At 50.9% G+C, this 26,795-nt stretch overlaps 1 protein-coding gene across 1 annotated transcript in view; it reads left to right on the top strand.

The window, feature by feature from the left end:
• arhgef39 (Rho guanine nucleotide exchange factor (GEF) 39) overlaps positions 1-26,795 on the top strand; it is a 44,167-nt gene that overhangs the window by 674 nt on the left and 16,698 nt on the right. Inside the window, exons 2-6 of the mRNA XM_056589608.1 lie at positions 1,510-1,724; positions 4,169-4,263; positions 10,379-10,499; positions 14,064-14,182; positions 21,985-22,055. Coding sequence (XP_056445583.1) covers positions 1,575-1,724; positions 4,169-4,263; positions 10,379-10,499; positions 14,064-14,182; positions 21,985-22,055 — 556 coding nt within the window. The 5' untranslated portion in view covers positions 1,510-1,574. The remainder of the gene's footprint in view (positions 1-1,509; positions 1,725-4,168; positions 4,264-10,378; positions 10,500-14,063; positions 14,183-21,984; positions 22,056-26,795) is intronic.

Genomic DNA, 26,795 nt, shown 5'->3' with positions numbered 1-26,795 from the left:
CCAAGCGGCATCTGTTGGGTCCACGCCACTATCTGCTGGTCCATCCTGGAGGATGGAGCAGGAGACACTCGTCAAGTTGTCGTCAGACTCAGTGATTCATCGAGGAAGAAGAAGTGGCTAACTTTATGCAGTCTCTCAGGAAGTCCGTGTGTGTTGTTCTTTTCATTGATGACATTTGAAGTTTTTTGGACGGATTAGTGATCGGGATCTGTGATCACTCAAACCCTGCGAGTCTTTAATAGTTTGAATGAGAGCAGCTCCAGTATTCCTACGCTTATTAAATACCTTTCAAAATGTGAGGGAAGAAACATAAACGTTAGGTACTTTTGAGTGTAAGAGGTGGAGAACACAGTGATCCTATGACTAAAACATGGGTGTTCATGTATGTATGAAACATACAATACATGTATAATGCATGATTTGAGGTTCTAATCTGTTCCAACCCTTGGAAGGTGTGGCCCTCCAAAAAGGGCTGTTGTAACTAAGTTATAATATGCGTAGGTAGGTATGCCTAAGTTTGATATTATCACATTAGTGGTGGAATGTGCCTGGAGACCTTCTGCTCACTACATTCTTGAGTCAGACCCCCGCCCTCAGCATGTTGGTCTCTTCCTCTGTTTGGCGGAAGAGCCATTGTGGACCGACCTATCCTGTTTGGTAGGGATCACAAACCATTGTTCACGGCAGGGGGCAGGGGATTGGTAATTACATGTTTGGTTTATATATCGTGTGTGTGTGTGTGTGTGTGTGTAAACGAGGGTGACCATTAATTCACCGCGACATAATCAGTTGGCATTGTGTTATAAGTGTATCATTTGTTATTTTCATTCATCGGGGTAGGGTTGACTATCCTACCCCGAATAATGAAAATAGCACTTTATAACACTCTCATAGTGTAGTGTCTCGGACGTTCGGCCCCTAGCCTAAATGCTCCGGGTTCGGTTCCCTGATGTCCGCACGCGGCCACCACCCCAAACTCCCGTGAGCCCAACGACTCCATCCTGCTCCCCAATCCATCTGGATCCACTGTAATTTGCTTTGGATGAAGAGCAACGCTAAATGACAACACAGTAAGAGCTCAGAGGTCCCCTAGAGTCCAGACTCTGCCTAGCTTCACCCCGTACCCCCCCAGACCCCTCTTACACACTTATTGGCTGTTGTACGTCCTGGCGCATTAATGTACACACTGAATTTGTGATGTACGTCCTGGCACTTAATGTACACACTTATTGTATGTGTTACGTCTTTGCACTTTAAGATAGTACTCAACATTGTGTCGCATCTTATCCTGGCTTTCTTTGTTGTGTACAGGGAATGGGTTAACCTTGTGATTGTCAGCGCTTAACACTTGTCTCTATGAACATCCTTACTGTACCGTATTAGTGACAGTGATGTATTAGTTCTCTTTCTTATGACAAATGTTGATGACTTGTAAGTTTGGATAAAAGCGTCTGCTCAATGTAACTGTAATCGTGTTTCTGTTTTTCTCCTCCACCGTCTCCATCCCAGCCTCGGACTCCTCCCCATCCCTCCGCGGTCGTCGTCGCCCCCCTCGCCCCCCCCCCACAGCCCCCATGAGCTTCAGCCCGGGGGTGAGCGACCCCTCGGGGGCCAGCGTGATCCAGGAGCAGAGGGACCGCTGGGCCCGCAAGAGGAGCCGCGTGGCCCGTGAGCTGGTGCTCACCGAGCAGCGCTACTGCCAGCAGCTGGAGCTGGTCAACACCGTACGTTGCTTCATGGGTGCTGTGTGGATGCCTCGGAGGGTGTGGTGTGGCTGTATATGTGTGGGTGGATGTATGCGTTAGGGCTGCTCGGTTATGGAGAAAAATCATAATCACGATTATTTTGGTCAATATTGAAATCACGATTTTTCAAACGATTATTTTTTTGAGTTTGAAAACATGAGGTATTTATTCGGCGTGTCTCTCTCAAAAACACTTTGGGACTGACAACTTTGAAATCTCGCCTTAAAAACATGCACAAAATGGTCCAAAAGAAAATGTTCAAATCTAAATCGATGTACACAGATATGAAAACTTTACATAATCGAAAACTGGATTATGTTAATTTTGTGATCGTTTGACGCTAAAATCAAAATCTAGACCGAAATTCGATTAATCGCCCAGCCCTAGTATGCATGTATAGGTGGGTGTGTATGTGTGGGTGGGTGAGTGTATGGGTGTGTGTGGTTTGGTGTGTGTATAGGTGGGTTGGTGTATGTGTGGGTGTATATGTGTGTGGCTGTGTGTGTATCTCTGGGTGGGTGTATGGCTGAGTGCGTGTATGTGTGGGTGGGTGTATGTGTGGGGTCTATTAACAGATGACGGATCAACGGTGGGCCGGAGAAGGCGAGTCCAGGGGACGGACGGTTGGACACCCGAACCAAAAGGTTCGGGGTTCGATCCCCAATGTTCAAGGCGAAATCCTCATCCTTAAAAATCTCTTGTTATTGACGCAGCGTTATGTTCAATATATCAAATTAACATGGGCGGTAATATTTTTGATAAGCCAGAACCAGAAAGATAGCAGAAATTTCATCCGAATATCAAATTCCTATTCAAAAATACCTCTTTATCACCGTACCTTACTTTAGTCTCTGTTTCCCTCCCCCCCCAAACAAATGACGATGGCCAACATATTGTTCAACATCACCTAATGGTACTCGAATATTCCAACTCTTGTTTCCAGGGGCTTGTTTTGCCCAGCCCGCTAAAGGCCACACACATGGCTGTGGATTCATTATAACAGCCTTAAGAGAGAGAGAGAGTGTGTGTGTGTGTGTGTGTGTGTGTGTGTGTGTGTGTGTGTGTGTGTGTGTGTGTGTGTGTGTGTGTGTGTGTGTGTGTGTGTGTGTGTGTGTGTGTGTGTGTGTGTGTGTGTGTGTGCGAAAAAACAACTAACCTAAAATAATTTGCATTGGCTACTTGACTCTGGCTTTTCTGCTCTTCAAGTAGGGCCCGTACACAAGTAATTTGATTCCTACGGTGGGAGGAGGAATGAAAAAAAAGGGCAGAAAAGATGCAATTAAATAGCACGAAGTGAATGGAGGAGGTAAAGCAGGCACTGTCTGCTTCTGGGTTGAAAAAAAAAAGACACACACACAAAAAAAAGTCATGCCGCAATTACCTATTCGCTGGCCCAAGGTTACCCAATAAATATGTGCATCTGCTGAACTCCGTGCAGCAGAGGCAAAGAGGCAGAGTACTCATTAGGTCCCAAAACAGGCTGAGGCGGGCTCAAGGTAACAATGAGAGCTATAGCCTAACCCCCCTGTTACCATCACCCCCCCCCCCCCCCGCGCCAAATAATCTCCCTTTCTCTCCTCAGACACAGCACCTCATTTACGAATAATGACTCGTAACGACGCACCAATTAGATGCCTTCCCAGGCCTTAACGCGCCTTTTAATTAGCTAATCCCATTTCCGCTTCAAATGGCCTGAGACCGACACAGCTGTCCACCCTCTCCCCCCCCCCCCCCCCAATGGTCTGTGGCGTGTTGTAGTTGTATGTGCCGCATCCTCATCTTCCTCATCATCCTCATCCTCATCATCGCCGCCCATTCCCGGGCGTTCGACGCACCTTGTGTGCGACGGCTCCCAGCGTTCGGAGGCCGGCTGCAGGCCCCGAAGACGAGGACAGGAATAAACAATAAAATCAAATGCAATCCTTTAATGGCTCTTTGTTAGCGCGCGGCGTCGCACATACATCGTCTTAGCTTCTGGCACTCGGGTTAAGTTGTGTTTCGCTCTTGATGTCTGGAGAGGGGGTTAGAGCGAGGAATGAGGAGGGTAGGGGGGGGAGTGTTGTGCAAGCACTCCTCCATATGGTTGTTATAAACCCCCCCCCCTACACCTCACACCCCTCCTGTCTTAAAAGTGATCTTCTGCAGATGATGACCCGGGGTGGAGAAGGGAGAGTGTGCGCTTGCTTGTTTGTTTGTGTGCGTCTGTGTCTGTGGGGCAGGAGATGGGTGGTGGTGGTGGTGGTGGTGGTGGTGTTGGTGGTGTTGGCGGTGGGGGTGGTGTTGTATCAACAGATTCCTCTTTTCCATACAAAACGTCGAAAAAGCTTCCGTTTAAGTCTGGCTTTCTTCCTCCCCGCTCCTCCTCCTCCTCCTCCTCCCCCTCCTCCTCCTCTTCCTCCTCCTCCCGCTGCCGTTCCCGCCAGTACTTTGTGGAGATTCTGAAGGCCAAGGAGACCCTGAGGCCGAGCGTGGTGGAGTCCGTCTTCAGTTCAATTAAAGCCATCCATTCAGTAAACCAGTAAGTATCGTCTAAATAATTAAAAGGATATCTAGACTCTGAAGAGGGTGGTGGTGGTGGTGGTGGTGGTGGTGGTGGAGGTGGGGGGGGCTTTTTTACCGGAAGGTAGGGAGGGAGGGTGGGAGGGAGGGGGCGGTTGGAGGAGGGAGGAGGTGGTTTGGTAATTGGTCTCTCGCCTTCAAATGTAGGCAAAATCAACTCCTGAGCCTACTGCGAGAAAATCCTTATCTCTACCGTTTGCTGCGATCGATGCGCGGCAGGTTTTTGTCTGTTGTTGATTTCCCCCCCGTCCCTCCCACCTCTATTGACAAGTTGTTGTACGTCAATTGTACTTGCCTTCAGGTTGCGTAACTTGGGGGGGGGGGGGGGGGAGAAACACACAAACACACACACACACACACACACACACACACCAACCAAGGTTTTTCCGTGTTTTGTGTGTAGGCAGATGCGGCGGCGGTCGGGTGTGTGGGCCTGTGTTAATTTTTGAGGACAGTATCTATATTTAATCGTCCCGATCAATCAGTGGCGTGGCGCTCACCGCGCAGTGCCTTGAAGTTTGGCGTGGGCGCGTTACACGCAGGCCGCGGCGTAAGCTAGGCGTTTTGGAGTCGTCTATTATTAATTGATGAATCCTTGACCTCCGCCCGAGAAGCAAGCAGCCCTGCAAGGAGGGGATTGTATCGGCTTCTAACGCACAACTCTAAATAAGGACCAGAGGAGGGTTGGAGATTGTGTGTGTGTGTGTGTGTGTGTCTGTGTGTGTGCACGTAATAAAGTTTTCTCGCTTCGGGTTTAGACTCACTCATCGATCCAGACCAGGGTGAAGCTACAGCAAAGCTAGCGTGAGCCTAGCGCACAGTAGCACCGTAGCGCTGTCCGAAACGTTAGCCTGGGAAAGGACGGCCGAGAATGATGTGTGATGGTTCGCAAACGGCGATGTACTCGGTTATCGAACGAGAGGCGAAGAAATAAAAAATGCTAGAGTTTTTGCGTTTTTCATAACCCTCACGGCTTGGAGGGGTTTCCCTGGCGTTTGAGCCAGCATCGGGTGATAAGGTCAATATTATCCTCTTTTGGCGTTGTTTCGACGTAAAAATCAACGCTTGTTGTGTTTTTTTGAGGTCGTTTACTGTAAATATATTATGATGAGAAGAAATTGCCCTGAGAGTACTTCAACATTTTGGAGAAGCCTGCCGGGTCAGATATAGGGCGGATTGTGTTTTAATGGGAAACAAGGAAAGGCAGTGAATATTGGACTGCAAATATGTATACAGATTATACTGAAAATAATAGCTTATTAAAATAAAGTTTTCAAATTGTTCCCGGGGAGGTCATGAGAAACTTTTTTCAAATGTGTTAGTTTCAAACTGACGCGTTCCATTACCACATAACTCGATCAAATGGCATTTGCACACCTTAAGTGGGAGTGTATCATGTGAAATCCTCTCTGATTTGATTGCAATAATAAATAGCTCAATATCATGGCGAGCAAAAGTGTGTCTGATGAAGTGATGCCTCGGTGTGGAGATTCAAACCGACGCCACATGGCTCCAAAGCGCTGGCAAGCCTCCCTAGTCCTGCTTACGTGCGTGCTAACTCCTCGCCAATTAAACTCACCTCTGCGCACTCTGTCATGTTTAGAAGTCCCCGCCCGGTGAAGTTTAAGGTAAGTTTTTACAATCGCATTTGTTAAATTCCCCAAAGTCAAGTCATGTGGGGGGGGGGGGGGGGGAATCGCGCTTAACTCACTCACATCTGTGCACAATTATCCCTCTTCATCATCGACTGGGATGCGAAGCAGTGGTTTTACAATTTGTGTTATTTATCCCTTCTCTGCGCTGTACCGACGGCTGTGTAATTTCCTCACACTCCTCTCTCTCCCTCTCTCTTCCTGCTCCAGTCGTCTCCCCGACACAGGCAGAAGTGGCGGTGGCACGGGTTTAATATTAAAATATTCTGCATGTTAAACAATCGCGCGCCAGTGCAAGGATGTGTGGCAATTTTCATCCCGGGGAAACTAAATAATGGATCATGCGCCATCCCTTGGGGTCTCGCATCGTCCTATCCGGAGTGGCGGGCTTAGTCTCTCTCTCTTTCTCTCTCTCTTTCTCCCCTGTTCTCGCTCTCCCCCCTGTTTTCTCTCCCCCCTGTTCTCTCTCCCTCCCACCTATTCTCTTTCTCCCCTGTTCTCTCTCTCCCCTGTTCTCCCTCTCTTCCCCTGGTTCTCGCGGGCTCTCGTTCTCTTTCTCTCGCTCTCTCGTTCGCCCTGCCTCTCCACCCCTCTCTCTCTCTGTCTCTCTCCTTCCCTGTGTGTGTGTGTGTGTGTGTGTGTGTGTGTGTGTGTGTGTGTGTGTGTGTGTGTGTGTGTCTCTCTCTCTCTCCCCTCCTCTCCTCCTCTGTCTATCCCCTCTCTGTGTGTGTCTCTCCTCCCCCCTCTCTCGCCCCTCTCCCTCTCTCTCCCCTCTCCCTCTCTCCCCTCTCCCTCTCTCCCCCCCTCTCCTCTCTCTCTGTGTGTCTCTCTCGCGTGGAGAGCGGCACAATGAAGACGGAGGTATGAATTACCCAGTGTGATCTATTGGATAAAGAGCTCACCGGCTGCCATACATCTTCATTATGCCGACCCTTATTGAATCAATGGTGGAAACATAATGGCAAGCGCTCTATTTAGGAAAGCGGTCCATGGAGAGACGTTAGCAGGGAGACTGACTTGGCCCTGCTCTATGATTGATTGCAGAACCACCCAACGTACCCGCCGCCGCAACCACCCCCCCAACACACTCTCTCTCTTTCTCCCCCCTCGCCACTCTCTCGTCACTCTTCCCTTGTTCCTCTCGGTTTAAAGTCTGTCACTTTGCTCCTCACTTTTTTTGGGAGGGATTTTTTTGTTTTTTTTTAAGGGTAATTCATATTGATTGATACCGAGGGGAATTGTCATGTATAAAAGATCGATTTTTATTATCTCCTGCCTGCGTTCTGGTGGGTTTTTATTAAGGTTTCTGCATGATTTTATTTTGAGTTCTTGAGTTCACACGTTGGTAATGTAGTACAAGTAGCGAGTATTGATTGTAGGCATCATGACATGTACAATATAGCGTTGTGTTAAATGTATGAAACGTATAATGTGACATCATTGTGACACATCCGAGGTTCTTGCTAAAACACACACTATTCGATCGGTGGGATCAAAGTTAATCTAGTCTCTTGCCTTGTCTTAAATGTCCTTTACAAAACCTTATTTTCATTGCACAACCAAGCTTTTCAACCTTTATACTGAAAGACACACACGCACACACACACAGACATAAAGACACACACACCCACACATAAAGACACACACATAAAGACACACACACACACACACACACACACACACACACACACACACACACACACACACACACACACACACACACACACACACACACACACATAATGACACACGCAGACACAAAGACACACACATAAAGACACACAGATGCTTCAAAACCAGTCTAGATTTTGCAAGGAGCTTGTTTGTGACTAATCCACAAGCTAATGGCTCTTTGATACAAATACTACTTGTTTGTTCGTTTCTGTAGACGAACGTTGGGAGGGGGGGTGTACACCATTGACATCTCGGCTGTACTATTTAATATGTTGGTGGGGGGGGGGGGGGTTTCAATGAAATCCCCTTTTTATTAAAAACATCGCAAAGCTACACAGAAAACGAATATTTATCTATATATTTGAGTAAGATGATAATGCTCTCCCACTGATCTCGCTTGTTACTGTTGGGGACCGGAGAGCAGGAAATGGAAAGAGCAACCCAATTATCCCTGACTGCTACATAACAAACTGGGACTACCAACTTGAAAGAGCTGTCACTTCCCCCCCCCCCAACCCACCCTCTCCTATCATTAAGTAGCACAACATTTAAAAAAAAGAAATTGAAAGTTGAAAATCCCGGAGGAGGAGAGAGAGTGAGAGAGAGGAAGGTTTCTCTTAATGGGGATATGAATGTGGTCCAGGAATAGATCCCATAATCTCAATAATGACCTCTTTTTAACCGCAAAAAAAGAGGGAGCAAAGACATAATGGCGAATGCAAGCAACAACAACTGTGACTCGTGTGCCCTGGATTGGCTGGGCGTGTGTACGTGTGTGTTTTGGGTGTCCTTACACACACATGCATCTAAATGTGCTTTTGTCACGTACATAGGTGTGTGTGTGTGTGTGTGTGTGTGTGTGTGTGTGTGTGCGTGTGCGTGCGTGCGTGCGTGCGTGGGTGCCTTTTTTTTTTTTACATCTAATTGGTTTCACCGTGGCAGTAACGTTTGAGGCTCTCCTGTTTCTCTCTCATTATTTTATTTACTTGGTGTATTCTTATTTATCTCGTTTTCCATTTTTTCTGGACTATAATTTTTCTTGGCCGTCCTCAAACGAAGCGACGCCATTCACCCACCATCGGCTGGACCAGGGCGGTATTCCGCCCAGATGTCGCAGCTGCTCCGAATTAATGTGGATTAGCGCCGCGTAAGCGGAATGCTAATGCTATCTTCAACTGATGGCCAGACAATTTAATTGCTGTGGAGACCTGGAAAAAAAAATAATAATGTGATTCATAATTTCATATTTATCATAATAGCCTCTGGCTGTTAAGCGATGAGGGGAGGGTGAGGGAGGGAGAGTGAGGGAGGGAAAGAGAGGGAGAGAGAGCGAGAGAGGGAGAGAGGGAGGGAGAGAGAGAGAGAGAGAGAGAGAGAGGGGGAAGGAAAAATCGCAAAACAAACGGGCAAAGAAAAAAAAAAAAACGGAAATGCTGTTTTTCCCGCCCTTTGCCCTCGTTAGAACTCTCTCCACCGCTCCGGTACGGGCTGATTATGAACAGAGGCTACCTTTCGCGCAACTTCATTAAAATCTATTTAAATCAACTTCAACGGCAAAGTGCTGCCTCTTCCTGCGCCACGCAACGTCTCTGGGAACATCATTAGAGAGGAGGATTTGGCTGGGAGAGCGAGCGAGCGTGCGTGTGCGAGCGTGTATGTTCGCGCACGTGCGTGCGTGTGTGTGTGTGTGTGTGTGTGCATGTGTGTGTGGGTGTGGGTGTGTGTGGGGGGTACTTACTCCCAAGTTTGGATAACAAGCTCCTTCACAAGTGTCAACACCCCCAACCATTTGCGTGCGTGTCTCTGTAATGCGGCTGACAGCCTGAGCGTCTGCGCTTTGCCTCCCGCCTTGATGGAGCTGTTTTCTTGTTCGCTGCGCGTGTGGCGTTTCCCCCCCGCTACAAAGCCCGACCCCCCGGTGCCCCCCCAGGCAGGGCCCGTCGTATGGTCCCCCCCCCCCCACACCGTAAATATGTCACCCACTCGGAGGATGGGGCCCGTGGAACGAGCGCTGCTGCGTGCGCAGGTGAAGTAGCGGCGCCGTCTACGACACGCTTAACCAGCGCTAAGTTGGGGGGGGGGGGGGGGGATGTCGACGTCCCTTCTGAACTTTGTTCATCCTCAGCCGTGTTCGGCGGCCGCGATGCTTCAGTACTCGTACCGACTTCGGTTTCCTCCTTTTTGTTTTTATTTATTGAATGCACGGGGGCCGCAATGCATTCTGGGTCGGCACTAACTCAAAGTCCTGTGTGTTGTTTTGACTCGGGGCTAAATGCTCACCGGGGCTGGTGGTTGCGGTGGGCAGAAGAGGTAGGGGGGGGGGGGGGGGGGGGGAGTCGGGGGGGTTGGAAAAGAGAAGTTTGAAATAAACACGCAAAAAGTCGAGGGACACCCAGGTGTTGTTCTTTATCCGCTATTCTGCAGTCCCCTGTTAGAGGAACTGACGATCATCAGGGCTTGACGTTGATGAGGATGGCTGACTGCCAATGCCAGACAGACAGACGTCCCTACTTCTTCAGGGTGGTTTTAACTTGGTACACTCTCACTCTCAATGGTTCACTGGTTCTCGTGTGTGTATACACTGTAGGTATATAAAGGGGTCTGTCCTTTGCTATGCCTTTTTGCACCATGTACGGTACATTGGCCAGTGAAAACTGTGTTTAAATGTGCCTTATAAATAAATGTTACTTACTTACTTCTGGGCCCTGATTTTAGTTCTGATCCCCCCCCCCCACCCCCCTCTTGCAGGTCTCTGCTGGTGCATGTGGAGAATGGCTACCTTGGCCGCGGCTTCGAGCAGTTCTGCCCCCAACTGCCCCACTACAACGTCTACGTGGACAACATGTACGACGCCAGGAAGGTCCTCGCGGTGAGGGAACCGCCTCGTACCGGCTACACACGCATTGGCCGAGCCGTCTAGTCGCAGAGTGCGACTATAATCAAAAAATTGTCCAAAAGCAAAATCTTTTAATACTGATCCCAGCACCTAAATAGAGACTAGAAGAGGATTAAATGTTGAAACATTGCTAGCAAGACAAAGAAATTCCGTATCTCTTTGAAGGTATTACCAGGGGCCCCCTGAGACTTTTAATTCATCGGCTCCATATCCATTCTGTACAGGAGCTTGTTTTTCTGGCATTAAGACAAGGCTTTTATCCAAAGCGACTTCCGACAGTTCAAACACACATTCACACACCATTCACGGCCGAGTCCACGATGCAAGGCCACAGCCAACTCGTGAGAAGCGGTTAGGGTGATGTGCCTTGCTCAGGGACACCTCGACAATCGAACAAGCAACCTTCCGGTTACAAGTTGATCTACCTCCTCTACTTGTGTGTTTTGGGTGTCCTTACACACACATGCATCTGAATGTGCTTTTGTCACGCACATCACCCTAACCACCGGTTAGGGTGATGTGCCTTGCTCAGGGACACCTCGACAATCGAACAAGCAACCTTCCGGTTACAAGTTGATCTACCTCCTGAGCTAAGCAAACCACAACAATGACATTAATCTCGACGTCATCTGCAGACTTTTGATTTCTGCAAATCTGTGGTCACCCGGTGAACATAGCTAACCGGGCCAGAGCTCCATGCTACCGCTACATGGCATGCTAACGCTATACGGCATGCTAATGCTATACAGCATGCTAAAGCTGTATGGCATGCTAACGCTATACATCATGCTAACACTGTACGGCATGCTAACGGTTAACGGCATGCTAACGCTAAACAACATGCTGACGGTATACGGAATGCTAACGCTATACATCATGCTAACGCTATACGGCATGCTAACGCTATACGCCATGCTAACGCTATACGTCAGGCTACCGCTATACGGGATCCTACCGCTTCACGGCATGCTAACGCTATAGAGAATCCTACCGCTATACGGCAAGCTACCGCCATGCTAATGCTATACGGCGGGGTTAACAGAAGGCAGGGCTGTGCACGGCGCTACCTGGAGTGACGGCTGCGCCCGGTGTGTACGTGTCCTTGGCCGCCTAACCTTCCCCGCGCGCCGCTCGTCTTAGCGGGTCCATTAGAGGTGACTGGCTGTGATGCACCTGCGCCCGGCGCCCGTCCGCCTTAACGGGCCCCGGCGCTGCAAAGATGTAATTGTCTTAATTAAGAGCGCGGATGTGTCTGCCGCGTATCGACCCCCCCCCTCTATTGATTATGGACTCAGCTGTGCAAGTTAGTGTCGACCCCCATCCCACCTTACCGACCCGATCTCTCCGTCTCTCTCACACGCACGCACGCACGCGCACACATACACACGCATACACAGAGACACACAGAGACACACACGCAGACACACAGAGTGAGACACACACACACACACACAGACACAGACACAGACACACACACACGGGGATGGGAGGGGGGGGTGGGTGGGGGGGTCGACAGTGGCTTAATTGGCTTCGGAGCAGTCCGCGCACGTTTTTTCGCGACACCCTTGTTTGTTTACTCCGAGCGACCAAGTGAAATCAATTTCTCCAATGAGTCAACGCGATAAACCTTTCCACCCTCCACTAGTTTGAGGCGATTTCGGCAAGAAAGGTCCCGTTGCAAGGGCATAAAATGCGGAGGAGGTGGAGGTGGAGGTGGAGGTGGAGGAGGAGGAGGAGGAGGAGGAGGAGGAGGTGGTGGAGTAGGGGAGGAGGTGTAGTTGGTGCCAGAGGCCGAGGAGGTAGAGGAGGAGGAGATGGAGAAGGAGGTGGTGGAGTAGGTGTAGGAGGTTGAGTAGTTGGTGCTGGAGGTAGAGGAGGAGGAGATGGAGAAGGTCGAGGCGACGGAGGCGGAGGTGGTAGAGGAGGTGGTGGAGGTGGAGCAGGAGGTGGTGGAGATGGAGAAGGAGTGGGGATAGCACCTCTCGCGCTGAGCTCGCCGCACACACCTCCAGCCGCTCGGAGAGGAAGCAGACCCACGTCGACCCGCTCCACTGCGGTCTCCTAATGTACGGCCTCGGTTCGCTCCGGCACTACCAGCGCCTCCACACCTGATCGCTCATTCCCCTCACATCCCCGCTATCATCCCACTGATTCACCACCTGTCTGTCCACCCCCCCCCCCCCCACCCACCCCCCAGGGGGGGAGACTCCAGCTGCCCCCGCAGCCAGTAATGACCAGTTAAACATCTGCTGCGGTGCGTGTGCACGTGGAAAGACAGCACTGCGGGTGACCCCTACTGTGCACCCACCCCCACTGTCTCCCCCACATACACACACACACGCACACGCACGCACGCACGCAAACACTCGCACTCACACACACACACACTCACACTCCCTTACACACACGCGCGCACACACACACACGCACACACTCGCACTCCCTTCCTATGCTGATGATGAAGTCGACCAGAATCACCACCCCACCTTTTTATCTCCCCCACCCCACCCCACCCCCCTCCCTCCGCCCAACTCTCGCCTCATTTCGTGGTGCATGCTGGGAGAAGGTTCAGGTACCATCGCCGCCGTACTGCCCGGTACACACGGCTACGAGGGCTTTAGAACCCAGGGAGCCCTCGTGAATCACTTGACTGACACGGATGACAAGATAACCACCCCCCCCCCCCCCCCCCCCCCCTCCCAGCCCTCCCCCCCCCCCCCCCCCCCCCCCTTACCGGAAAGGTTGACAAGCACTCATGTTGACACGGCGTGTAGATGCATATTTAATGACCGCGCCGCATTCCCCATTCCGCGCCACAACCGGCGAGCTGGAGTAACGACTGACAAGGAAGTGATTCACGGTGACGGGCGAGTCGGGCCGGGAGGTGCTGTGGGAAGTGACAGGAGTCAAGGTGTGTTGGTGGGGGGGGGGGGAGGAAGGATGGAGCGGCGTGTGATTGGCCGGGAGCTGAAGGGTGCCCGGGGTTCAGTTCGTTAGGCCGTGGTCGTTTGCGTCCTGAGTTCTGACTCCGCCATCTTGGTGTTCCTCTCGAGGTCGTTCCTCTGGTTCTCTTTGACGTGAGCGTCTGAAGAAAAATGTGGATTGTAATCTTGTTATTACTTTTTTAAAGTAGGTACATACAGTATATAAATGGTGAATTGACTGCAATTATATCGTGCTTTTATCCAAAGAGCTTTGCAATGTTGCCTGACACTCACCCATTCACGCGCACATTCACACACCGACGGTGTGCAGGTAGGGTTAGACGCCTTGCTCAAGGACACTTCGACATTCAACTATGAGGAATATTTATACTGTAATTGGAACAAAAAACAATGAACCAAGCAGATTATTTTAGCTCATTTAAACCTTTAATCACACAAACTAGATAAGCGACTGCAGCGATCCATTTGGTTTAGGTTTCGTATTTAATGATGTGTTTTTGGTGACTTTACAAAGCAGTGGACTGTGATAAGTGACCCGTGGTCAGAGGGCTGCAGCTGGGTGCTGAACTCTGTGTTGTGTTGGTGGATCCAGGCGCAGCTGAAGAAGAACCGTGGCTTCAGACGCTACAAGGCCCTGCAGGAGGCCCGCCCAGAGTTCAGAGACTGCAAGCTGGAGGACCTGCTCAACCTCCCCGCCCAGCGCATCCACCAGTAAGACCACCACCACCACCAGCACCACCACCACCACCAGCACCAGCACCACCAGCACCACCACCACCACCACCACCACCACCACCAGCACCACCACCACCACCACCACCACCACCACCACCTCCACCTCCTCCAACCACACCACCACCGCTACCCCACCTCCAGCACCATCACCTCGACCTCCCCACCCAACCTCACCACCATCACCCCCTCGACCTCCACACCCAACCCCACCACCTTCACCCCCTCGACCTCCACACCCAACCCCACCACCTTCACCCCCTCGACCTCCACACCCAACCCCACCACCTTCACCCCCTCGACCTCCACACCCAACCCCACCACCTTCACCCCCTCGACCTCCACACCCAACCCCACCACCTTCACCCCCTCGACCTCCACACCCAACCCCACCACCTTCACCCCCTCGACCTCCACACCCAACCCCACCACCTTCACCCCCTCGACCTCCACACCCAACCCCACCACCTTCACCCCCTCGACCTCCACACCCAACCCCACCACCTTCACCCCCTCGACCTCCACACCCAACCCCACCACCTTCACCCCCTCGACCTCCACACCCAACCCCACCACCTTCACCCCCTCGACCTCCACACCCAACCCCACCACCTTCACCCCCTCGACCTCCACACCCAACCCCACCACCTTCACCCCCTCGACCTCCACACCCAACCCCACCACCTTCACCCCCTCGACCTCCACACCCAACCCCACCACCTTCACCCCCTCGACCTCCACACCCAACCCCACCACCTTCACCCCCTCGACCTCCACACCCAACCCCACCACCTTCACCCCCTCGACCTCCACACCCAACCCCACCACCTTCACCCCCTCGACCTCCACACCCAACCCCACCACCTTCACCCCAGCTAACCAGTCCTCCAGAACCACCACCTCCACCACTACCACCACCACACTCCCCCAACCACACCACACCACACCATTGCCACCTCACCCACCAACACATCCAGGTAATTCAGCGCATTCTGAGGAATGTGGTCCGCGCGAAGAGGCCCTCCAGGCGCCCAGATCCTGGGGGTCTATTTCCTCCGGAGGGGCCTTACAGCTCAGACCCTGGGGGTCTATGTTCAGGAGGGGCCCCCCAGAGGGGGAGGGCGGGACTTTCTGTTCCATGGGTTGAGTGGTGCAAAGGAGGGCGGGACCTTCAGTTCCATGGGTTGAGTGGTGCAAAGGAGGGCGGGACCTTCAGTTCCATGGGTTGAGTGGTGCAAAGGAGGGCGGGACCTTCAGTTCCATGGGTTGAGTGGTGCAAAGGAGGGCGGGACCTTCAGTTCCATGGGTTGAGTGGTGCAAAGGAGGGCGGGACCTTCAGTTCCATGGGTTGAGTGTTGCAAAGGAGGGCGGGACTTTCTGCTCCATGGGTTGAGTGGTGCAAAGGAGGGCGGGACCTTCAGTTCCATGGGTTGAGTGGTGCAAAGGCGGGCGGGACTTTGAGATACACGGGTTTGAGTGCGAGAGAGGGCGGGACTTTGAGATACACGGGTTTGAGTGCGAGAGAGGGCGGGACTTTGAGACACACGGGTTTGAGTGCGAGAGGGGGCGGGACTTTGAGACACATGGGTTTGAGTGTGAGCGAGGGCGGGACTTTGAGACACACGGGTTTGAGTGCGAGCGAGGGCGGGACTTTGTGACACATGGATCCTGTGTGTTTATGTTCAGATGGAGCCCCGTCGCCGAGCCACTCCTCCGCAAGAAAACACTTAGTGCACGGGTCGGCGGTTCTTGGCTTATTTTTCCTGTTTTCCTTCCATGCTTCGTCTCCTCTCCAGTCGGAGCCACCCTCCTTCCTCTCATGAAGTCACCTACGCGGCGTTTCACTCCACAGACCGCCGCTGACAGGTGTAATTATTGCTATTTGATGTAGCGCCCACGTAGCATCTCCAACTGTCCACCAACTGTCATCCTCCGTTCTCCCTTTCTCTGTGAACCAACGTTCTCTCTCTCTCCCTCTCCCTCTCCCTCTCCCTCTCCCCCTCCCCCTCGTTCTCTCTCTCCCCCTCGTTCTCTCTCGTACTCTATCTCTCTCTCTCTCATTCTCTCTCTTGTTCTCTGTCGCTCTCTCTCTCGCTCTCTCTCTCGCTCTCTCTCTCGTTCTCTCTCTTGTTCTCTCTCTCTCTCTCTCTCTCTCTCTCTCTCTCTCTCTCTCTCTCTCTCTCTCTCTCTCTCTCTCTCTCTCTCTCTCTCTCTCCCCCTCTCGTCCCTGTCGTGGTGGTGATCCCTGCACGTTAATTAGCTGAACAACAGTAGCCGCGGTGGCGCTTAGCAACGCAGCTGTAGGTATCAGAACGGTGTTGTTGTCGCTCCGCCGCTGTGTCTTAACGAGGACCTACTCTGCCCGTCCCTCCGCGCGGCTCGGAGTGACGCTAATCGCCGCGGACGGCTCTCCGTCTACACCCCTCCAGCTAGCACGGGTGCTAACCCTTCATCTAGGCTGAGGGAGGGGTTGTGGCGTTGTCCCGGGCTACAGAGACGCGACTTCTGTACTCCTTCTTCCTGTGAGCTGTCTGCGACGTTCAATAGTACCCTGAGCAGCAGGAAGAAGAAGAACACGATGAGGATAATGTAAACAAGAACAAGGTGGGAGTCTCTCGATGTGGAGTTTTGAAGAAGAATACCGCCGAGCAACACGCACGAAAACACGGAGAGGAAAACAGATGTCCCTCCCTCTCGCTTGCCTTTCAACGCTGGAGCCATGGAACAGAAAGGCCCGCCCTCTCTTTTGGCCGCCAAACAGATGGAACTGAAAGTCCCGCCCTCCTTTGCAGCACTAAACCATGTAACTAATGGTCCTGCCCTCCCTCTCACTGCTTATCCCATGTAACTGAAATGTCCCGCCCACTCTCTCACACTTAAACCTATGGAACTGAATGTCCCGCCCTCCTTTGCAGCATTAAACCCGTGTAACTGAAAGTCCCGCCCTCTCAACCATAAACCCATCTGTTCGAAAATCCCGCCCTTTCTCTCGTCCCTAAACCCACTTGACTGATACTCCCGCCCCCTATCCTGAGGGCCCGCCTCCAGGTGTTCCATCACAAGCCGGGAACGCCTGGGAGCGAGGTTCACCTCCATGGAAACATAGGCACGGAATTCCGGGAATACCGACGGACACGTCGCTTCCCAACCCGCGTCACGTCTCATCCGAATGGCGGCTAGTCCCATGTCCGCGTCATTCCTTCATTTACTCCCTCTTCTGGGAGGTGGGGGCGGAGCCTATTCGCCTCCACCCACCCTACAAGCGCTGCGCTGCGTGCACGGCTGGGATCCGTGTGTGTGTGTGTGTGTGTGTGTGTGTGTGTGTGTGTGTGTGTGTGTGTGTGTGTGTGTGTGTGTGTGTGTGTGTGTGTGTGTGTGTGTGTGTGTGTGTGTGTGTGTGTGTGTGTGTGCTCTTCCCATCATCCCTATTGATTCTCCCCTCGGCTGGCGGTGTAACCCAGGAGGCTCGTGGGGGGGGGGGGGGGGGGCATGGTGGGTGCAGGAGGGGTGGTGGGTGGATGCGCCTAAGTAATTGTATGATGATTTTAAGTGATGCGGGGCCCCCAGATAATGGGCCCCTGCGGCTGGCACCCCCCCCCCTCCCCCCCCCTGTCCCAGAAGCTTTTGGGAATAAGAGCGTGGGTGAGGGGGGGGGGGGGGGGGGGGGGAGGTTGACGTGTCACTTATCGCCACTCAGTGATGATGGATGGCGGCAGGACCCTCGCCACCGGCCCGGCGGCCTGTCGGTACGGGGGGGGGGAAATCATTGTCTTTTTTATTAAGTGCCATTTGACTCTCTCTTCCCGGTCCTCCGCAAAGCTCAACCCCCCTCCCTCCCCCACACACATCCTGTTTGTTGTGATGCAGCAGAGATCCCGGGTTGATGCCCGCACTCATGGGCCTCACTACCAACCCGGTCTTCTTCTTCGTCTTCGTCTTCTTCGTCTTCCTCGTCTCCTTTTTCTTTTTCTTCCTCTTCTGCTTCTTCTTCTGCTTCTTCCTCGTCTCCTCTCTTCTCCGTCTTCTTCTTCTACTTCTTCTTCCTCCTTCCCCTCTCTCGTCTGTGTGGGACTTGCCGTTTGTTGTGTGTTGTGTTTGTGTCGATAACAAAGATGCGTCGGCAATCGGGGCGATTATGGGATGGCAGCTGCCGCGAGGGAACAGCTAGCGCTCTTTAATTGGACGAGCCGGGGGGAGGGAGGTCATTGTCGCGCTGCCTTCACATTAGGAGCACCTTGGTTGTCAGTGCATTCCATATGGGTTTGACGAGTTATTTCTTTATTTTCCTCCCTTTTGCTCGTTTTGTACTTTTCAATGAAGGTTCGAATGCGAGTCAGGGCTTCAGCAGCTTCATCTCCGTCGCGCGTTGGCTCTCTCGCGGCGTCGGACGACTCCCTTCACCGCCAGCTCCTTGTTTGGAAGAATACCACTTTTATGTTCTTTTGAAAGAGCCCTAAATGCCCTATCTCTCAAGAGCTTTCGTTTTGCACCGTGTTTCCGCGGCTACAAAGGCTTTGCAGAGAGAGAGAGAGAGAGAGAGAGAGAGAGAGAGAGAGAGAGAGAGAGAGAGAGAGAGAGAGAGAGAGAGAGAGAGAGAGAGAGAGAGAGAGAGAGAGAGAGAGAGAGAGAGAGAGAGAGAGAGAGAGAGAGAGAGAGAGAGAGAGAGAGAGAGCGAGAGCGCGCGCCGTGGTTCATTGCTGCTTTACCATACTTGCGGTGACGATGAGGCCCCAAGCGCACAATGGACCAACGTCTCTCCTTGCTTTTTTTTTTGTGTTGCCTGTTCTTGGACATTGTTTGGGGGTGTTAATCGCTCGTCGCTTCCCTGTGACCTTAATTCTGAAGCCTGGCACTTAGCGGTTCAATGGAACAACCTCAAAACTTCCGCTTACTGATTTGAGCTATTCAATTATAATTGACCCTTGACGATAATAAAAAAAAAAAGACTTTAAAATCGGCTGTTGCTATGAGTTTTTCTTCCCTTAGACAGAAATGTCTGCTTTTCCGAAGTTTTCGCGTCTGGAAGTTCACAATATAGTGAGCTGGAGAAATGACGCGGGAGAACTTCTCTTTGCAGTGTCTGTCCGACATCCACAGGAAGGCAATCACTTTGGTAATACACATTTTAATTGCCAAACTTGAGATCGTGCGAGAGCATTTTCCACACTTCTGGCGACATACAACACTGGCGCGCGTTCTGCCGCTTCTGAAGCTATTAAAGTCGAGTAATTACCCATAAGCCCGTGCCATGTCCACTAACCCGTGCCCGCGCCTGACAGCCCCTGTTGTCTCTTAATTAGAACATTTTTGAATCCCTAATGTGTGTGTTTAAAGGAAAATAATTGGAGGGATATTTCCCGCGTCTTCCCTTCTCTTTCTTCTTCCTCTTTCTTCTTCTCTGCTGACACGCGAGCGGGCCGACCGGGTGACCTCGAGCCCGCCGCCGCTGAGAGTGTGAGAACAAAACCCAGGCGGGGAATCAGCCGCCGAGCGTAAATGGAATTAGCAATTTGCGTAGGAGACGAGGGCAGCGGCGGCGGCGGTGGTGGAGGGGGCGGCGGCGGCGGTGGTGGAGGGGGGCGGGGGCTCCCGATTGAATAAAAGGGGCCATTCTGGCTCCTCTCTGATGTGGCGCTCGTCGTTAGGGGTATCTGAACTGTTAATAATTGTGGCTCGCAATTGCCTCGCATTGTCTCATTATCTTCGCGTTGCCGCCGCCGCTAATGACCGGGACAGGCCGGCTAAGCGAGCTCGCGCGGTTTTACATTATTTGGATTGCAGCTGTAATAATGTTTCCGCTAATAATGACAAACACCCAGCAGCTCACACACCACCTCTGCTTCTTTGTTACGCGGCTGGGTTTTAATTAGATTTTTATTTTTTCCTCCCTTCCCCTAATAAGGACGAGTAGCATCCGTGGCTGTTAATGCCTGTAATGTATTTGTTATTATTACAAGATGAGAAGCAAAAGAAGTGAAAATTATTTCTCTCCCCCCCCCACCCCCCCCCACCCCCTTACCCCCCTTACCCCCCTTACCCCTTGTCGTTTTCGTATTAATTGAGCAAGGCCTAATTGGAGCTTGTTTGGCGCCCCTTTCATTCCTAATGAGTGAAAAGGACGCTACAACCGCCACATGGAGTTGAACCCCCCCCCCCTCTCCCATCACAGACATGCCGCTGGGAGACCACAGAAACACAGGAGCACACGGATGCACGGGCCCGGCCCGGAATAACCCGATCCGTTTAGTCCAGCTTTGTTTTGTTTTCCGCCTTTTTCCCCATGCCAGACACGCGGGTAATCGCAGCACTGAGTGCCTGTGTACGTGTACGCGTGCGCGCGCGCACACGTGCGCACGGTGAGTCGGTGTGTGTTTTTTGGCAACGCCGTTACATATGTTTGCATCACTCCTAAACCCCACACAGGGAAACGCGGCCAGAAATAGCCGGGCAGCCACACATAGCCGCCAGTCCCCTCTGACGTCGGGCTAATGGCTCTGATACCTGCGTGTCTCTTAAACAACCAGCCCTGGCTGGTAGACACAGTGAAGGCCCAATGAGACCGCTTAAGGAAGGGGTGTTGGCAAAGTAGCAAAGGAGAGACGGGAAAATCAATGTAAATTGTCAATTTGCTTCAAGGTCACCCCCCGACCAGTCTACCACGCCCACACACCCATCCACCCTCCCCACCCCCCCACCCGCTGGCTCGTATAGCCTTCGGAGCCTTCGTGGAGGTACTGGTGCAGCCCGGTGTTGTTAGTGTTTTTTAATGGGAGCGGTGGGTTGATTACTGGACTCTCTCTCTCTCTCTCGTATTTAAGGGACCACTTGTGTGAACGTCACCTAGGAGTCGACCCAGTGTCCAGCAGAAGGCCTCCAGCTCTCATTATCCCTCTCCTTTTAGCCCAGGGCCCTGGTCCTGATTCAGTGTGTTTGAAGCTCTCGGCTCTTTAAAACACCCCTCCAGCGTTTAAATGTTGTGCAACGGCCAACCCGGCCAACTGGTTTTAAATCGATATTTCGGAGTCACCCACGTTCATTTTCTCGTCCGAATTGTGTGCGCCAAGTATCAAAGTTCAATGGGGAGGCATCATTAGTTAACTGCCGCTAACTAATGGATTCAAATGTCGATTCAAAGGTTGTTGAATCAATTAAGCGCTCTTAAGAATAGGTTATTGTTGAGGAAAACGGTGGAAGCGATTACCACCGGTCTGCTGAACCGATTCGGGGGATAATTACGGCTCAAACGCAGAGACAGTAACAGCAAAGTTTTCAGCCGGTTTAACACAAGAGGGACCCTGAAGCATTTCAAGGAAATCAAAAAACAACCGCAGCAGTAGCCGTACACTGATCAGCAACCATCCACAACATCGTAATTGAACTAAACTCATCACAAGTGGACGGGTGATGAGCAGGACGGTTCTAAGACGGCGTACGGCAGTATGTGGGAGAAGGATATTGAATACTCTGATCACTTGTGTGTTGCAGTTAAGGCGGCAACTTGTGGCAGAAATGATTCTTTCATAAACCGCAGCGACAGTGTTCGGATTCGATGTTCGTTTAGTTGTCCAACGGTCTCGATGCGACAGGAGGGGGGGGGGGGGTCTCTGTGGGAACACACCACGGCTGTACAGATGCCGGTGTTCCGGGACAGCTGTTACCATGGCTACCTTTCGGGAATAACGGGCCCCCTCCAGGGACTTTTTTTTTTTTTTTTTTTCAGTTTGTTGCGTTGATCGCCGTGCATATGTCGGCGTCGTTAACGTCTTTTATCCTCTCCTCAGGTACAAACATTACCTCCAGGATCTGACGGAGACCACCAGCCCGGAAGACCCCGAGTTCCAACAGCTCTCCGGTGAGTTGATTGACAGAACACCCGAACGCTAAACCAGGCTAAGACTTTGCCTAGCATGGTGCCTCTCAAACTCCCCCCCATTGACGTTCAATATTTCGGACAAAGAAGATGATTTACAGGGCGGCATTTGAGGCTCAGGAGGAAGAGCGGGCTTGGTGGTAACCGGAAGGTTGCCGGTTCAATACCTGACTCTAGTGTCGCGGTGTCTCTGAGCGAGACACCTCATCCTGACTGCTCCCGATGAGCCGGCTGTTGTTGACACCGCCGTCGAGTGTGTGATTGTGTGTATGAATGGCTGGATGTTGTAAAGGCAATATTGTAAAGCGTTCTGAGTGGCCACTCAAAGCGCTGTATAAATGCAGTCCATTTACCATTTACCGTTTACCATTTACGTCATCTTCTGGACCATGTGTCATCCTGCCTGTAATCGCAACCGCATCCTCTCGGAAGTAGAACGGTCACCAACATGGGAACCTTTGGTGCTCACTCCCTCGGTCGTGCCAAGGCCTGAAGTAACAAGGGACCACGATAGAACTCGTCTTCCGGTTTCGCTGACGAATTCTCTCGCCCGCTACCTTGTTCCGGCGAGCGACGTCGTCCGACACGTTTCACGACTGTCATCGATCAAAAGCTTGTCCGTCCACGGGAGGAAGAGCAATCAACAATAGGTGTGTGTGTGACACCACAAAAGTTTCTCTTTGCCACCGCCGGAAGGGAGGCGGGAACTCGGTGACATTCGAACCAAAACAAAAATAAGACACACCCTTCCTTTCCTATTGGTCATCTGCGTTATCGTCGTGGCAACGGCCCCGGCTAGGGCAGAAGTAGAGGCGCGCCCAGAGATCCAGTTTGATGTGGGTTTTTTATTTTTTTCCTCTACGTAATTAATTGGGACCGGATCAGAAGGATATTTAAGCGAGGGAGTGATATTAATAAATAAAATCTTCCGCATCAACACAAATCCCGATAATGACTAATTTCGGTCATCAAATAAACAGCGAATCTGACTGGAGCGCGCCAGTGTACACAAGGAATTATTTATGTGTGGCAATTAAAATCTCATTGGCTGCGTGCTGCTTTTGCTTACAAATTAAAACAGCGCCCTGACTCTTAAGATGAAGGAACATATCTAAAAACGTGCTCCTCCATCTCCACTTCCTCCTTGCTCATTAGTGTAACCCTTTTTAAAAATAAAATCAACTAAAAACTCCAGATTTTCTTATATATACTTACCGGGGGTGTTGGAGATGGGGGGAGGGGGGGGGGAAACAACTTTTCTGCAGTCAGCTCAGTTGTATTGTAAAGGGAATTCTCCACACAAAAAAAGCAAGGGAAGAATCCCAGACAAATGATATTGTATCTGATTAACACGCTAACAGGGAGCTACCACAGGGGGTTTTGTTGTTATTGTTGTTGCCGATGCTGCAGTTGTTGCTGTATTTTTTCCTTTCTCTCGTTTTGTTTTCTGTGTTTTCTTTTCATCTCTACCCCCTCCCACCTTCTTCTTCCTCTACTTCTATATCTTCGTCGTCTCCTTCGTCTTCATCTTCTCCTTCTTTGTTTTCGTCCCCTTCAAATTCATCTTCTTATTTGTTTCCTTCTTCCTCTCCTCTCTCTTCTTAGTCTTCCTCTTCGTATCCTTCTTCTTAGTCTCCTTCTTCTTCTTCGTCTCCTCTCTCTTTTCTTAGACTCCTTCTTCATCATCTTCTTTTTCTTCTCCTTCTTCTGCAACAGTGCATTGACCTCTAACCGTGCCGGCGCGGGACGGTAATTTGCGGTAACCTAAAGCCCGACCACCTCCACTCTTTTATTTCTCCGATAATCATAATTATGAGCCACTGTCACGTACTAAAAACGGTATTGTATACATTAAGAAGACGAACAATCTGAACAAATAAACTCCTTTGGAGACATGCCGGCATAGTCTGAGTTGTCAACGTGTCAGGAAAACAAACGGTTCCCTAAACACCGTCCGATTAAAAAAACAAAAAGACGATATAAGACACTTTGAAGAACGGAAGGACGGATCCTGCCTAGGACGTCTTAATGGAAGCCGGATGGATTATTAATGCGTCGGCCAATGCTCACGCGCCGCAACGCTGCAAATTAGGCCTTTGTTTGTTAATACAAAGAGGCGTTTGGGAAAACGGGCGTCTTGCATGTACGCATTTAAAAAAGAAAAAATCCAACTCGACCGATGAAAAAATATATATCGCCTAGCAGAAGAATAAACCGAAAAACACTGAGTGTGTACTGTGCGTTCTGCCCGGTTTGGTACCCGCTGTAATTGCTGTGAAGTTAAGCGAGCCAATTAGGCTGTGATTATTTTAGTGGAGGAAGAAGTGCCTAGAGGATCCAGTTCATGGACTTGCATCGCAAAGTGTTCGCAAGCACACACACACACACACACACACACACACACACACACACACACACACACACACACACACACACACACACACACACACACACACACACACACACACACACACACACACACACACACACACACACACACACACACACACACACAGAGACAGAGGAAGGAATCGGAAAAAACACAACGCAACCCAAAAAAAAACGAGTTAAGCTTCAAATTGCGCTCCACCATCTGTTGTTGTTGTTATTTTGGATGTGTTAATGATGTAGGCCTAAATGTCTACACCAGTTATTATCACTGGTGCATAGTAATTGGATGACTCTGTCTAGCATTAATGATTTGACTATTTGCACTAGGGCTCTTAGCAGCTTGCCATGGAACGGTTATTTATACACACACACACACACACACACACACACACACACACACACACACACACACACACACACACACACACACACACACACACACACACACACACACACACACACACACACACACACACACACACACACACACACACACACACACACACACACAGATCTATGTGGCGCAGTACAGTGTTCAGTGCAGACAGGATTAGTTTTGGGCTCTGTTAGGTGACGTTAGATGTGCAACTATACCACAGTGAAAGCTCTTTATGCACGTGTAATTCTAAAAAAGGTTGGAAGGGGGGTATCTGTTATTACCTGCAATTATCATGATAATCGCGAAAACGCACTCACACATCCACTGCTCATTGGCGTAGCGATTAAAGCTAAAGTCTGTTATTTGGAGGGTTGCTGGATCAATTCCACGGCGACTCCAGGCTAAAACAAAGGGATGTTTCTCTGAGTCCCCCCTCATCGCTCGCTGTCTGTGCTTTTCTTTAGTGGCCTTTCCCTGGCTGACACCGTGTTGGTCTATGAAGGTGTGAGTGGGTGAATTAATGGTGTTGATTGTAAAGGGCTTTGAGTCGCTGTAGGAGCTGGAAATACATTTATTTTTGTGTATGTAAAAAAAAACAACAACATGGAGATATGGGATATAAATAAGAAAATAAGGATATTTATGCATGCATATTTCTCTTGGAATTGTGTCAAAAGTTTTACAAACTTGTATCACAACTCGCATTGAAACTCTTTGAATCATATTTTGGCTTTCTATTTCACTCAATAACAATTCATAGTAAAGTAACACAATTGGGGTACAGTTCCTTGTTCCCTCTCTCCTCAACTACAAGTGCTCAATTAATTTAGAATCGATAATGATGGCTAGCAAACGCTCGCGTGACTCTTTCTATACTGATCCCTCGCTTACAGATGTAAACGCATGTGGTAATACGATGCTCTCGTTTGATTTGTGGAACGCTAAAACAAGAAACTTATGACCAACTGTGTAAGAGACTAGGAGGTCATGGAACTGATTATTGCGTACTTCTTATTCGAGAAACTTACATGGCCGCCGTCCGTATCACAAGTTTACCTCCAAGCCTCTCCTCAAAGTCAACGTGGATGATGTTAGCTGGATGTTGACCATGAGATTTAAGCAGAAATTATTAACAAAGTTAAAGCTGTTGCTTAAAATGTGAGGTCAGGATGGATGACGAAGGAGTCGTTGGTTTATACTCGAACGCCCGCACTAGTCTTGCGGAGCAGGTCGTCTTACCCGGTAAAGCATTTATGCAGCGCTTTACTAACCAGCGGCCACTCAAAGCGCTTTACAATGTTAACATTCACCCATTCATGCACACGTTCACACACCGACGGCGGAGTCAGCCACGCAGGGCGACAGCCAGCTCCTCAGGAGCAGTGGGGATGAGGCGTCTTGCATAGGTACACCTCAACACTCGGCTAGGAGGAGCCGGGGATCGAACCAGCGACCTTGCGGTCACCAGCCAACCCGCTCTACCTCCTGAGCCCCACGCCGCCCCACCTGGGGCCTGGACGGAACAACACCTCCAGCGGCGCCGGCGTGGAGGGCGAGAACAAGGGGAAATATGCAACACACTAACACAGAAGCCCCCCTGGGACGAGTAGGCCTGTCCCAGGTCTCCCTGCGTCCTCTATCCCTCCCCCCCCCCCTCTCTACCTCTCTCTCTTCAAATAGCCGGGGGGGGGACCCTTTTTTTAGGAGTTATGTATTCTGCTGACGAGCTACTGGGGTGTGTGTGTGTGTGTGTGTGTGGGGGGGGGGGGGGGGGGGGCATATAGTGTTCTATGTGTGTGTGCGTGTTTGTTTTTCATCTGTACGTGCATGTGTGTTTTTACGTGTGTGTGTGTTTTTACGTGTGCATGTGTTTTATCTGTGTGTGTATGTGCGTGTGTTTATGTGCGTGTGTGTTTTATCTGTTTGTATGTGTGTGTGTGCGTGTGTGTGTC

This window comes from Gadus chalcogrammus, chromosome 4 (genome assembly GCF_026213295.1).
Source record: "Gadus chalcogrammus isolate NIFS_2021 chromosome 4, NIFS_Gcha_1.0, whole genome shotgun sequence".
In the NCBI taxonomy this organism is placed as follows: Eukaryota; Metazoa; Chordata; class Actinopteri; order Gadiformes; family Gadidae; genus Gadus; species Gadus chalcogrammus.
This window is presented reverse-complemented; position numbering and strand designations above follow the sequence as displayed.